We start from the raw sequence: 13581 nt of genomic DNA, 5'->3' as shown, positions 1-13581 counted from the left end.
TCCCCCTCAACGCCTTCTCCCCTCAAAAATTCCACTAACACGAAAGTATAGGACAGGAAGTGAAGAATCTTCATTTACAGGGAGTCTTCAGGGAGACAGAATGCAATTACTTAAGTTGGAACTGGGTCAGGGCCCTGGGAAGAGGACCTGGCCTCTTCTACCCATGCTTCGTGGCGTCAAAAAACCATCCCAAGGGAGAAGAAAAAAAAAATCACATGGGACAGGATATCATTTTATGCTAGGACCCCAGTTCTACCCGTGAAGGACAGTTTTTCCTGCCAGCCACCCATTCTCATCAGCTCTCCACCACCCTGGGCTGCTTTGGAGCGCAGAATCCAAAACCAAGCAAAGAGCAGCCCTTTGGCATAAATCACCAAATTCACATGCTGTAGCTCAGAGTTGAACCAATCCATCACGACCCAGATAGGAGATGTGCTGAGGAGTGCAGCCTGGGGGAGCCCAGCAGGCAGGTGTGAGCATGTCGCGGCTTCTGGGGAGTCCTGAGTTCACTTTCTACTAGGCAGATGCCAATAAAGTAATAATAATGACAATTGTGGTATTTGGTAAGCGCTTACTTATGTGCCAGGCACTGTCCTACACGCTGGGGTGGATACAAGCCAATCGGGTTGGACACAGTCCTTGTCCCACCTGGGGCTCAGTCTCAATCCCCATTTTCCAGATGAGGTAACTGACTTGCCCAATGCAAAAATGTCCCCACCCTGACATATCCTGACAGGGGAAGAAACTACCCTCAACTCCTCTCCAAGTTTCTTATTCTGGCACTTCCATTTAAAGTGCTTATTGATTGGCTGAAGCTCTTCATTTTAATCTTGGTACCTTTACCCTCCTCTCTTCCCTTGACCCCATCTTGGGTGTTTGCTTGCTGTGATCTCAGGGGGCCTCTCATCTCCACCAAAAAGTACACGGTGTTACTGGCACCAGCAAAACGAAGCTATAGCAGGAGATGGGTGGCCCATAACAAAGGCTGATCTCTCAGATGTCACATCAGCCTTCTCCTATGCCCCGAATCTCTGTGCCCACTGAGCCTGGAACGTTGGGCTGGGCTAGGTGTAAGGAGCAGGCCCCTCTCGGCTTCTGAGGGGTGCCCCTGTCAGGAATGAGCCAGAGAGATAGAAATAATAATGATAATAATAATAATAATAATAATCACAGTATCTGTTAAACGCTTACGATGTGCCAGACACCTTACTATGCACTGGGGAGGTTACAAGCAAATCAAGTGGGACACAGTCCCTGTCCCTCATGGGGCTCACAGTCTCAATCCCCATTTTCCAGATGAGGTAACTGAGGCACAGCGAAGTGAGGTGACTTGCCCAAGGTCACACAGCAGACATACAAAAGATAAAAGAACACACACAAAAGAGGAGAAGGCAGTCAAAGACATGGTCAGAGGGAAAGAAAGCCAGGGAATAAACAGGCCACAATGGAGAAAATACCAAGACCGGTGGCCACCCCTCACGGAGCTCAAAGCACTTTACAATCACAACAGGTGCCTCAGCTGAGCCATACCGGGCACAGCTTGCTGAGTAAGGGGCAGGAAATTAGTGGCCGAGGGGCAGGGATACATAGAAGGAACAGAACCCAGATGTCTTTGCTGCCCGTTTCTGGCTCATGCCCGTCAACAAGACTCTGGAAGAAAAAAAAAAGGCACAGAAAAGAAAAGGCAGACGCAGGAGAAACAAGGAACCTGCAGGAATGAGTGGTGTGCCATAGAAAAAGCCACCAAGAAACAAAAGAAATGAGGAGAAGATTCAGAAGGAAAGAAAACAATAGAATGGGAATGAATAGGATGGGAGATACAGGAGAAAGGGAAGTGGGGGCCTTGAAGCACTCACAGAGGAAGTCGGATAGCCAATCTGGCTGGTTGTAGTGTACTACAGCAACACACAAGGTGTTGAGTGTTACCAGACTGAGAACTGTCCAGTAAAAGGCCTGAGTTTTGACCATACGGCGGATATAGAAGCGCATTCTTCTCTCCCTTTTATGAAAAAAAGTGGAGTTTTCCAGCTTGGCACTTTTAATACTGGCTCGGGCGAAGGGAGAACCTGCCAAGGGAAGAAAGGAGAACATCAGGACGATCTCAGCAGGCCCTTCCTGCAGAGGAAACCAATCCGCAATTCAGCACAGGGTGGAGACTAGGGCCAGAGAGTCAATTAGCATCGCCAGCAAACACACTAGACCCATGGAATATTAATAACCCAGAGCCTCTGCAGCTATGATTGTTACAGGAAGTGGGTTTCCCTGAAATTAACAACATAAAAAACCCCAAACAGTGATTTGCCCTAACGATATCTTGCATTTCTACAGCTCCTTTAAACGGCTTGTGGGCCACGGGCAGAACGGTGCCATTCCCTCCCCAACGTGCTCTGCTTTCGGAGGCCCGGCAGCTGTTTTATAAATCGGGGTGTTCCACACAATGCAGCAGTACGGGATGGGAGGTGAGAGAAAACCCTACTGAGGCGAGGCATAAGGCAATGCCACAAGGGACTTTGGATTTGATTCCACGGACTTGAAAGGAGAAGCCGGGGGCCAGAAATGCTCCGGGGTGATTATGGTTTCCACAGGACGATGTCCCCGCGGACTTGGCACTGTGAGGTGATGCCATTAATCTGGGCAGCTTGGCTTTTTGGGTTAGCTGGCCCCGCCCCTCAGAGCCGGAAAGGGGCCCAAAGTGGAGTTGAGATGGTGGTTCTACTCCTTGCCCTCTGCTGTTTGGATGTGGTCCAACCCTTTTGCAGCTCTCATGTGGGTGAGCTGACCCCTTCTCTCCCTGCTGCAGCCGCCCCCAAGCCCACCTGCTGCCCCCATTGACAGGCAGTTGCTGTGCCAAGAGCGGCCTGGCTATGAAAGTGCTGCCGTGGGGGTGGTGGGGGGCTGCACAGCAGGAAGTGGACAAGGCTCCAATGTCCCCCGATGAGGTTGGTGGTTTCAGCAGAAGAGGACCCATTTTTCTGGTTCTCACCAGGACCCATGGAAGAGCCCTCTGCCCCTATCCTGGGGGTCCCATGAGGAGGATCCAACTGTCCACCTTGCCCCCTGCCTGGTCATCTTGAAGATGTAGCAGGGGTCCAAGGCTCCTTTCACAACAGCCATGACCAAAAAGGTAGCGCTTGTGCTGCCTGATAGGACGGACGTGTGCATGCATGCATGCATGCATGCACACACACACACACACACGCACCAACTTGTTGTGCCAACAAATATGTTGCCAACTTGTACTTCCCAAGCGCTTAGTACAGTGCTCTGCACACAGTAAGAGCTCAATAAATATGATTGAATGAATGAATGAACGCACACGCACTCCGGTTGGATCCTGGGCGAACAGAGGAGCCTCTCTCTTCAGGCATTTGAACAGGGGTGGGAGGATTGGCTGCTGAGACTGACTGAGCCCCAGACTGAGCCCCCTTTGTCCTCTCCTCCTCCCCATCCCCCCTGCCCTACCTCCTTCCCCTCCCCATAGCACCTGTATATATGTTTGTACAGATCTATTACTCTATTTTACTTGTACATATTACTATTCTATGTATTTTGTTAATGATGTGCATTTCGCTTTAATTCTATTTGTTCTGATGACTTGACACCTGTCCACATGTTTTGTTTTGTTGTGTGTCTCCCCTTTCTAGACTGTGAGCCCACTGTTGGGTGGGGACCGTCTGTATATGTTGCCAACTTTTACTTCCCAAGCGCTTAGTACAGTGCTCTGCCCACCGTAAGCACTCAATAAATACAACTGAATGAATGAATGAATGAATGCTTTTTAGGCACCATCTTCCTCTCTTTCTCCCCGACCTCACTGCACCCAGCTCTGGCTCCCCTAAAGGACCCAAAAGCAGCAGTGGAGGAAGGAGAGGAGGTCCAGTGAGTTCCTTTTCCCTACTCTTCCTCCTCGCCTCATTCCTCTTTTTATTTATTTATGGTTCTGGTTAAACGCTTATTATGTGCCAGGCACTGTACTAAGCGCTGGGGTAGATACACAGTAATTATGTTGGACACAGTCCATGTCCCACATGGGGCTAACAGTCTTAATGCCCATTTTACAAATGAGGGAACTGGGGCACAGAGAAGTTAAGTGACTTGTCCAAGGTCACACAGCAGACAAGTGGTAGAGCCAGGATTATTATTACTATTAATAATAATAATAATAGTAGTAGTATTTTAAGCACTTACTATGTGCCAAGCACCGTACTATGCACGGGGGTAGATACAAGATAATAAGGTCCCACATGGGGCTCACAGTCTACATAAGAGGGAGATCAGGTATTGAATCCCCATTTTGCAGATATGGGAACTGAAACACTGAGAAGTTAAGTGACTTGCCCAAGGTCACACAGCAGACAAGCGGCAGAGTCAGGATTAGAACCCAGGTCTTCTGACTCCCAGGCCTGTGCTCTTTCCATTAGGCCACGCTGCTTCTCTCTCTCCTCTCCTCATTCTCCCTCCCTCCCTTCCCCTCCAAGCTCCACCCCCTCGCTCAAAACGATGGCCTTGATTTTACATCCCATTTTAGAGCTGTCAGTTGTGTACTAAGCCAAGAAGTAATAATAGAGCATTAAGTTTTGGTACATGCAGCCACAATTTTCATAAATATTTATACTTAAGAAGGTTTTTAATACTCAGAGCAGCTTGCTTTTCAGATTTTAAAAATCATTCCCTCTACTAAGCAGTCTCAGGGCACCAGTATAATAAGCAAACCCATACAAATGAATTGGAATAAAGTATCCCACGTAACAGCCCTGTCCACAATCATCTTCAGAACAACACAAACCCAGGGGTTCCAACTTCACCTCACTGCCCCATCTGGAGTCACTGATTAAAAATCATAAGGCTGTCCCTGAGTCCTAGAGGTGAATTATTTCAGATGGGAATTCCATAATATAATAATAATAATAATAATAATAATAATAATATTGGTATTTGTTAAGCGCTTACTATGTGCCAAGCACAGTTCTAAGCGCTGGGGGGATACAAGGTAATCAAGGTTGTCCCACATGAGGCTCACAGTCTTAATCCCCATTTTACAGATGAGGAAACTGAGGCACAGAGAAGTTAAATGACTTGCCCAAAGTCACACAACTGACAAGTGGTGGAGTCAGGATTAGAACCCATGACCTCTGACTCCCAAGCCCGTGCTCCTTCCACTGAGCCACGCTGCTTCTCTGCTTCTCCACGGGTCTCGCCCCACCATGGAAAACAGACCCTTGCCACCAATTTCCCGGAAGATAAATCTAGAAACTGTCAGCCGAAGCTCCTGGATTGATCTCGACCAGCATTAGCATGGGAAGGAAGAGGAGGATTTCCTAGGTCGAACTGCATCACGACTGATATCGGGGATGGGTGGTGGCATGGCATTCTCACTCTCTTCTGTTTCTTCTGTCCCAAATCGCATCCCTTGACCTACCAGTCGCTTCCCGGGGGAGTTCAGAGCTAAAAGAACTCTGGTCACTCTTTCCAGCCACTGAGGGCATTGGCAGGTGGGGCGGGGAGAGAAGTTTTGAGTGACACACCTTTCTTCCACCCTCTCTTTGCCCCTTTTACTTGAACTCAGTGCCTTGGGAGGGGAGGAGGACATACCCACTGAGGCAATGTCAGCCAGCTGATCCTCAGCTTCCTCTGGGTTCAGCAGGTCTGTCTTGCTCTTCTTTATGGTGGCTCTCCGTAGAGCTCCAACAATTGGAACATGGCAAGAGAGAAAGATGTTATCCTTTCTACTTACGGCTCCTTGGTTTCTTACTCTTGGCACATTTCCTGCCAGGAGGGTTGCTGCCCCCAAAAGTCCTTCAGGACAATAATTTTTCCACTCAATTCCTGCCAGCAACATCTGTTTGGGGAGCCATGGGAGCGGCTGCTAAGAGCTGCCGCCCAATCAGTATTCTTGCCCCAGCCACCCGGGGTGGGTTTACCCTGGACCCTTTAAACAGACCCTGTGGAGAAAGGAACGTAGACTCTCCTTCGGCCAGGTGCTCCGCTGCCTTTTACCCACTTGCAATTCACAAGTTTGAATCCACACTCTAATGGAGGCCCTGCCATTTTATCCCTGTTTTGTCGACATAATTTTCAACACAACCTCAGCAGAATCATTCCCAATAAAAACAATTGAGTGGATTAGCAGGGTAAATACAAAGCTAGAAAAATACATCATTTACAATGGCTTCATGTTAGCAGCCTAATCATCTGTACACAACCCTGATTTTTTTAGGAGGGAGAGTTCCACCATCTTCCCAACAAGTATTTGAGGTGGAATGTCCCTAAAGTTATTCCAGACCACTGGTTCTTTGGCAACAGGAGCCCAGGCTGGCCAGGGTTTTCCCTCAGTTTTCTGGAACACACAGTAGCAGCTCAAATGGATTACCATCAAAGGGGTGTCTTTGCTCTCCATCTGTCTCATCCTCCGCTAGGATCACTTCTTCTAAGGAAAAAGGGCACAGAATTAACCTTCCGCGGGCAAATCAGCCACACCCCTATTGCCATAACAGCACTTGTGTTTATTCCATATAAAAAAAAAATATATATATATATCCAATTCCATTATACTGTACTTTCCCAAGCGCTTAGTACAGTGCTCTGCACACAATAAGCACTCAATAAATATGATTGATTGGTCATAACTAGGAGCTTGCCCTCAAGGAGAGGTGAGACTAAGTTAAAGCGGGCTCTTTCTGAGAAAAGGGCTTAAAAGAGCAACATAGCTGTGAAATGATGATTCAATTATTATGCCCAATTCCATGAATATAATAAAGGGCCTTCCCTTTCTTCATTATTATGTTTCTCTCCCCCATCCCGTCCCCGCCACCCCAACCTTATCATTTTCCAAGGACTCCTGAGAGAGGGTAAAACCAATTAGAGTCCAAAGGGCTCGCCCGAATCATACTGCTCCATCTTCTCCTGCTTTAATCCCACTCTCAGAAATATGAGGAGCGCTCAAAAGCCATGCTATTATTGCCCCCCCACTTTCACCCACCTAGCGTCCACTTAATAAAGTAAAGAATGCCGCCAACCAGCTGGGGTCGAGCTATGTCCATCCTTCAACCGCTAATGTTCTCTCCCTCTCCATTGCGGGAAGCCCCTCGCATTTCTGAGTGAAGGATGCTCCAAGCCACCACTGAACCCTCAGTGCCCCGGAGAGGGAAGGCCTCACCCGCTTTTGAGATCCACTCCATGTAGCCATTGAGCTCTCTCTCAATCTGCTGTTGCCGCCTCAGCTTCAAAAAAGCTCGCCGATTCTCCACCCGCTCCCTTTCTTTGGCAAACTCCCTGCAAAATACAAAGTTTCAGAGGTCTCTTGCATTTCTCCTCTGGGGTCTTTGTGAATGCTGGTTCTACAACCAACTGGTAGTCTATTAGTACGGGGCCCAATCTGACCTGCAGAAGACCCCAGTATGGGGGCGGGGGGTCTTTGGCAGGTGGAAGTCATATTACAGAAATTCCCCGACCGGAGAAGCCCGATAGACTGGGGATAGGATATGGTTTACAACCCCTGAACCATCCTCTGTGCAGAAGAAGGAACTATTGTGCCCCTTCTGAAGTGCTTTCCAAGCGGTTAGTACAGTGCTCTGCTCACAGTCACAATACAGCTGATCGACTGCTTGGGGAGAAGTGTGACGTGGTATGGCACAGTGCTTTGCACACAGTGAGTGCTCAATAAATTCATTCATTCATTTGTATTTATTGAGCACTTACTGTGTGCAGAGCACTGTACTAAGTGCTTGGGAAATACAAGTTGGCAACATATAGAGACGGTCTCTATCCAACAACGGGCTCACAGTCTAGAAGGGGGAGACAGACAACAAAACATATTAACAAAATAAAATAAATAGAATAGTAAATATGTACAAGTAAAATAGAGTAATAAATCTGTACAAACATATATACGGTGCTGTGGGGAGGGGAAGGAGGTAGGGCGGGGGGGATGGGGAGGGGGAGAGGAAGGAGGGGGCTCAGTCTAGGAGCCCCCAAATATGACTGAAATATGACTGAATGAATATGGAAGGGGTTGGACAGTGAACTGGGTACCCAGAGCCCAGGGGATTCTTCTCAACTTTAGGACATTCCCAAGAGACCTTCAGTATTCGAGTGTAAGGTCCTCAAGGGCGGAGATTCCTTCTTCTGAACCCCTCTCATTGCCAAACACCCAGTAGATGAATAATGATAATATCTGTTAAGCGCTCACTATGTGTCAAGCGCCATTCTAAGCACTGGGGAAGATAATCAGAAACAGACCCCATCCCACCCAGGGCTCGTAATCTAGGTGGGAGGGAGAACAGGTATTGAGTCCTCATTTTACAGACAAGGTGACTGAGGCCCAAAGAAGCGAAGTGACATGCCCAAGGTCACACAGCAGGCATGTTGCCAACTTGTACTTCCCAAGCGCTTAGTACAGTGCTCTGCATACAGTAAACACTCAATAAATACGATTGATGACATGGCAGGGCCGAGATTAAAACCCTGGTCCTCTGACTCCCAGGCCCACACTCTCTCTCCACTGAGCCTCGCTGCTCCCCTTAATCGATGGTGTCGGTTGGAAAGCGACTTTCTCTCCTACGCCTTGGGGCTCGGGGCTGCTGCTAGTAGGCCTGACTGGCAGAGCAGCTGCTGAGTTGACTTACCCTGACAGCACACCCAGCACGAGGTTCAGCATAAAAAAGGAGCCGATGATGATGAGGGGAATGAAATACAACCAGTTCCAAGTGTTCCCTGAGGCATCATTGCTCTGCAGAAGAGAGGTTTAAGGGGAAGAAAAGAAGAAGCAAAGGGGAAAGAAGAAACGTAAAATTCCATGGCAATTTCTTCGTGATCTATACAATCAGCAGGTACAAGAGGAATTCTTTTTACTATAAAGGGGAGTAGAAGGCATGCCACCTACCCCCGAGTGTCAAGGGTAATTTTTTTTGGTTTCTTACAAGTGGAAAGCTGCAGAATATGAACCCCAACCAGGTGACAACCCAAGCGGTCTCATCAGGCAATTGAGCCACTGAGCCAGAATTAAAGTGAAGAACAAACAGAAGATGTGGGCTGGAGGAAAAAGAAGCTTGATTGCATCGCTTCATGTTTTGAAAAAAAACCCGGAACCTTCAATTTTAATTTTCTTTTCACTTTCGCTTCTCCCAGGTCACCTTTACACCAAGGCTTTGATTACGAGAAGTGGAAATGGATGGGGCACCTAAGCACTTGCCAGTTACCCTTTAAAATGGTGGCCCTCAGATTACTTTGCATGCTTCCCTCCTCCCTCCGCCCCAGTCTGTCCCAGGGACAGGGCAAGAACCGAAGAACAATTCAACGATGCCTCTGGCCACTTTGAGGCCATTGCTGATAGACCCCCAAAAGGTAATGATGTCTTTATTGGGACCAGAAAGTCCATTTGGTTACAATCTAGGCCTTTCCAAACAGTGGCTTTGAATGCCTGAATTCAGTCAGCTTTTTCCTCGGCACCTCCCTAAAAAGTCTGCATCATTATCCCTCTTGCAGATTGGGTAAACCGCAGCACATAATTCTTTCCCAAACCGTTACAGTGTTGCACAGTGAGTTTGCAATAGCAATAGGAGTAGAAATAGGATGAAATTAAGTTGATTCCTCCAGCCAGAAACCATCACTCTCTTCTCTGCTTGGGACTCTTGGCCCCAATCTGAGGTTTTCTCCACAATTTCAGTCCTTGGCTAAGATGACACCGCCCGGCATCACCCTTCCAGCAGCAGAGAGGCTTCTAGGGGAATCCAGGGTTCGCACCAGAAAAATGATACCTGGGCTAGGCAATAACCACTTGATGCTTTGAGCCTTTCAGCTAAAATGAGAGAATCAAAGACGATGCTGCCAATGGTGAGAGACTGCATCCATAATAATAATGATAACGGTGGAATTTGTTAAGCGCTTACCACATGACAAGCACTGTGCTAAGCACTAGAGGAAATACAAGACAATCTGATCGCGTGTTGCATATCTTTGAGAGAATCTCTGACACATTTGCACATGGTGCCCATGAAAATCCCATACCATTCTGACACGGGAGGATGCCGGAAATAAGAATAATACTGTATACTTGGCAACTTTCCCCAAGGACTAATCGGAACCTGACTATTAAAAGCCAACCAAATCCCAATTCCCTTCAAATGGGAGAGCAAGGCCTGAAGTTGAGGCAAGAAAGCTCATGACGGAGACAGAGACTCTACCCTGCAGGTGAAAAACAAACAGGCATGGGAGGAGAAGAAGAAGAGGTTTCAAATCAATCACTCAATCAACCCATGGTATTTATTGAGCTCTTAGTGCATGCCTAGCACTAATCTAAGCATTTGAGAGAGCCCAATACAACAGATTTGGTAGTCATGTTCCCCGCCCACAAGGAGTTTACCGTCTACGGGGGGAGACGGCCTTTAAAATAAGCTACGGATTTGTGCAGAAGTGCTGTGAGGCTGAGGGTGGGGTGAATATCAAGTGCTTGACGGATACAGACCCAAGAGCTGAAATAAAGAGAAATGAGAAAGGCAGGGTAAAGGAAGTGGGGTGAAGGAGGAGAGGTGAGGAAGGGAATGAGCAGATGAAAAGAAGTAAAAGTTAATCTGAAGTGTTACATGAGCCAGGAATAATTTGGAAATGCTCAGACTGGGCTAATCTTGTAATTAGTAATAATAATAATAATAATGGTACTTGTTAAGCACTTATTATGTGCAAAGCACTGTACTAAGCGCTGGGATAGATTGACGTTAATCAGGTTGGACACAGTCCCTGTTTTACATGGAGCTCACAGTCTTAATCCCCATTTACAGATGAGGTAACTGAGGCCCAGAGAAATGAAGTGAGGAGATTGAGGAATCTGGGTGGCGGTGCTAGGGTTCTTCCAAGAGAGATTTTTCAAGCAGGTGCTTTTCTGTAGTTCCCCTGCCCGGGCTCTTGGCATAGGAGAGGTTTCGCAGTGATGGCCCTGCCAGACCCTTCCCCCTCCTAGACTGTGAGCCCACTGTTGGGTAGGGACCGCCTCTATATGTTGCCAACCTGTACTTCCCAAGCGCTTAGTACGGTGCTCTGCACACAGTAAGCGCTCAATAAATACGATTGATTGATTGATCCCACATGCCCAAGGTCACATGGCAGACATTTTGGCGGAGCCAGAATTAGAATTCAGGTCCTTCTGACTCCCAGGCCCGTGCCCTCTCCACTAGCCACGTTGCTTTTCAAGAGATCAAGGAATAGAAGTGAGAGAGACAGAAAGCTTATTTTGCATTGGGTTACAGGAGATGGCTCTCTCTGGCTTTCATATTCCATGCTGATAATCCACCTCTGTCTCTGGACGGGCCCCCACTGAACCTCCACACCAGCTGCAATCCCCAGAGCCAGGGAGGACAACCAATGACACTCATCGAGGAGAAGCGACAAGGCTGGGAGAGCTGAGGGGTGGTCATCTAAGTCAATCAAAAGCATTTAGTGAGTCCTTACTGCACGCAGAGCCCCGTACGAAGCGTTTGGCAGAGTACAGTACCATCGAGCTGGTAGGCACGATCCCTGCCCGCCTCAAGGAGGCTGCAATCTTGTGGAGGCGCTTACCATCTACATTTCAAGTGATTTGTGCCCACATCCCTAAGTATCTCTGCCCAATTTCCAGCGCTCCTGAGAAATCCAGGACCCGTCTGTCTCTGTTTAGCCTGCGTCGTTCAGGAAGCCTCTGTTTTAGTTATCCAGTGGAGCTGCCGCCAACCTGTGACATTCCCCCCCTTCTCCTGCCACCCCCATGGGGTAGATTTTGAAATTATATATTGAAGCAATCAAACTTCAGGAGGCTAAGAAGGATGTGGAGCAGCCACCCTGGGTCCAGATAGAGCCCCAGCCAGTGTTGCCTGAAGGAATCTAGTCTCAAACAAGCCAGGTCTTAAAAGCAAACATTAGCTGCACGTCACAAGCTTTTGCTCCGGGGAAGGCACTAATGCGCCGGACCCTGGCTTCATCTTTTTGTTTTCCCTTTCACAGGGAAAGTCTAAAAGTATTGAAGCTTCAGTGCACAGAGGGAAAAATGTACAGAGAGGTTGGTACTGGGAGAGAGAGGACAAAGCAGGGCAGGGAGGGAACGAGAGCAGCTTTTGTGCTCCTGTTCGTCGACGTGAGCTGCTGAAGATTTCTTGTTCCCATTTCTCACTGCTAAATATAATTCAAAGGAGCAAAGCGCTTGTGAGGGCTGGAAGCAGGAAATCTCATGGCTCCTGCTGTAATGAGAGCCGCGTTTTCAGAAGAACAGGCTGGAGCCGGAGAGAGGAGAGGTGGGATGGGGGAAGGGTCTGGCAGGGCCGTCACTGCGAAACCTCTCCTATGCCAAGAGCCCAGGCAGGGGAACTACAGAAAAGCACCTGCTTGAAAAATCTCTCTTGGAAGAACCCTAGCACCACCACCCAGATTCCTCAATCTCCTCAGAGAACCAGGGGCCCATCGGCTTCTTGTCCGCATGGCCAGCTGGCCATTTCTGAATCTCCAGCTCACTTTAGGGGACCAAGAAAGATCATGGCACCATTACAAGCAGAACCACGGGGGCCATCCTGGGGGTTGAAAGTGCTCATAAGAGCTCACCTGCTCTTCCCCCCCCACCCCACCCCGGCGACCGGGGCTCCAATCTAGGCTGAGAAGTTAAACGAAAAGTGCTTGTCCTCCTTTAAACCCAGTTTAATTATTCAATGCACCTGTTAAACCAGCACAGCCCGGAGAAAGATGAAGGAGGACAGGTTTTGATAGAAAAATCAGTAATTTCCTGGGTGGTGGGAGTTTGTTTGAGAAAAGAAGTTCCCAAACAGTGAGAACTGAATCTACTAGAACTAGGGAACAGCTCATTCGCAAACCCAGTGGCCCACATTTCCTCATAAGATTTTTTTCCCCACATATCATCATCAGTGAAAATGGTGAGGCAAGTGCACGTCAGAAACCCGGACGCAAAAGACCCTATGAGGATTATAAAATTGGCCTGCAGGCTTCTTGCCCAGATGGGCGAAAATTGCTCGTGCAAGGATACACTGACCCGTTGGAACGCAGAGAGACCTGTGTGAAACCTGGAAGCAGAACGACTTCTTTTGTCTCCTCTTCCGCTTCCCATTTCAGAATAATGATGATAATAATAATGAGCTAAACTCTCATTGGTGGGTCCTGCCGTTGAAACAATGCACCCTGAAGAGCCAGGGAAAGAATGGTAACCCACTTTGGCCTCCTCCCTTGTTCTCTGTTTCAAGTGGGACTTTCTTCCCAGAGTGGCAGCTGCTTGCCCTGGGCCTCTCTGATCCACACCTCCCTGCTGTGTGGTTTGTCTTCAGCATGGCCAGTACTGCATAAAAATCACCATAAACCATGTACCCACCTCGAGCATGTCCCTAACGGCACCGTGTACTCTCAGGAACCGGATGGTGTGTGCAAAAGGAAGGACCTCACCTCTTGCCCCTCTCCCCTGAGCCCTCAGGCCACTGAAGTCTACAAACGGGTTCCTCAGCAGACAAAATGGCTGTCTTGACAACAAGAATTTTACTGCTCAATACATTTTTTTTTAAAGTCAAGCACAGCGACGCTGCTTTTCTCCTAAGCCAAAATATTCCAAGAATATACCCA

At 48.2% G+C, this 13581-nt stretch overlaps 1 protein-coding gene across 1 annotated transcript in view; it reads right to left on the bottom strand.

The window, feature by feature from the left end:
• The window catches only part of CACNA1A (calcium voltage-gated channel subunit alpha1 A), a 191293-nt gene that overhangs the window by 82923 nt on the left and 94789 nt on the right, over window positions 1-13581 (bottom strand). Inside the window, 5 exon segments of the mRNA XM_038771461.1 lie at window positions 1857-2066; window positions 5593-5685; window positions 6371-6427; window positions 7157-7272; window positions 8625-8728. Coding sequence (XP_038627389.1) covers window positions 1857-2066; window positions 5593-5685; window positions 6371-6427; window positions 7157-7272; window positions 8625-8728 — 580 coding nt within the window.

Source organism: Tachyglossus aculeatus, chromosome X2 (assembly GCF_015852505.1).
Source record: "Tachyglossus aculeatus isolate mTacAcu1 chromosome X2, mTacAcu1.pri, whole genome shotgun sequence".
In the NCBI taxonomy this organism is placed as follows: domain Eukaryota; kingdom Metazoa; phylum Chordata; class Mammalia; order Monotremata; family Tachyglossidae; genus Tachyglossus; species Tachyglossus aculeatus.
The sequence above is the reverse complement of the archived record's forward strand: the minus strand, read 5'-3'. Positions and strand labels throughout refer to the sequence as shown.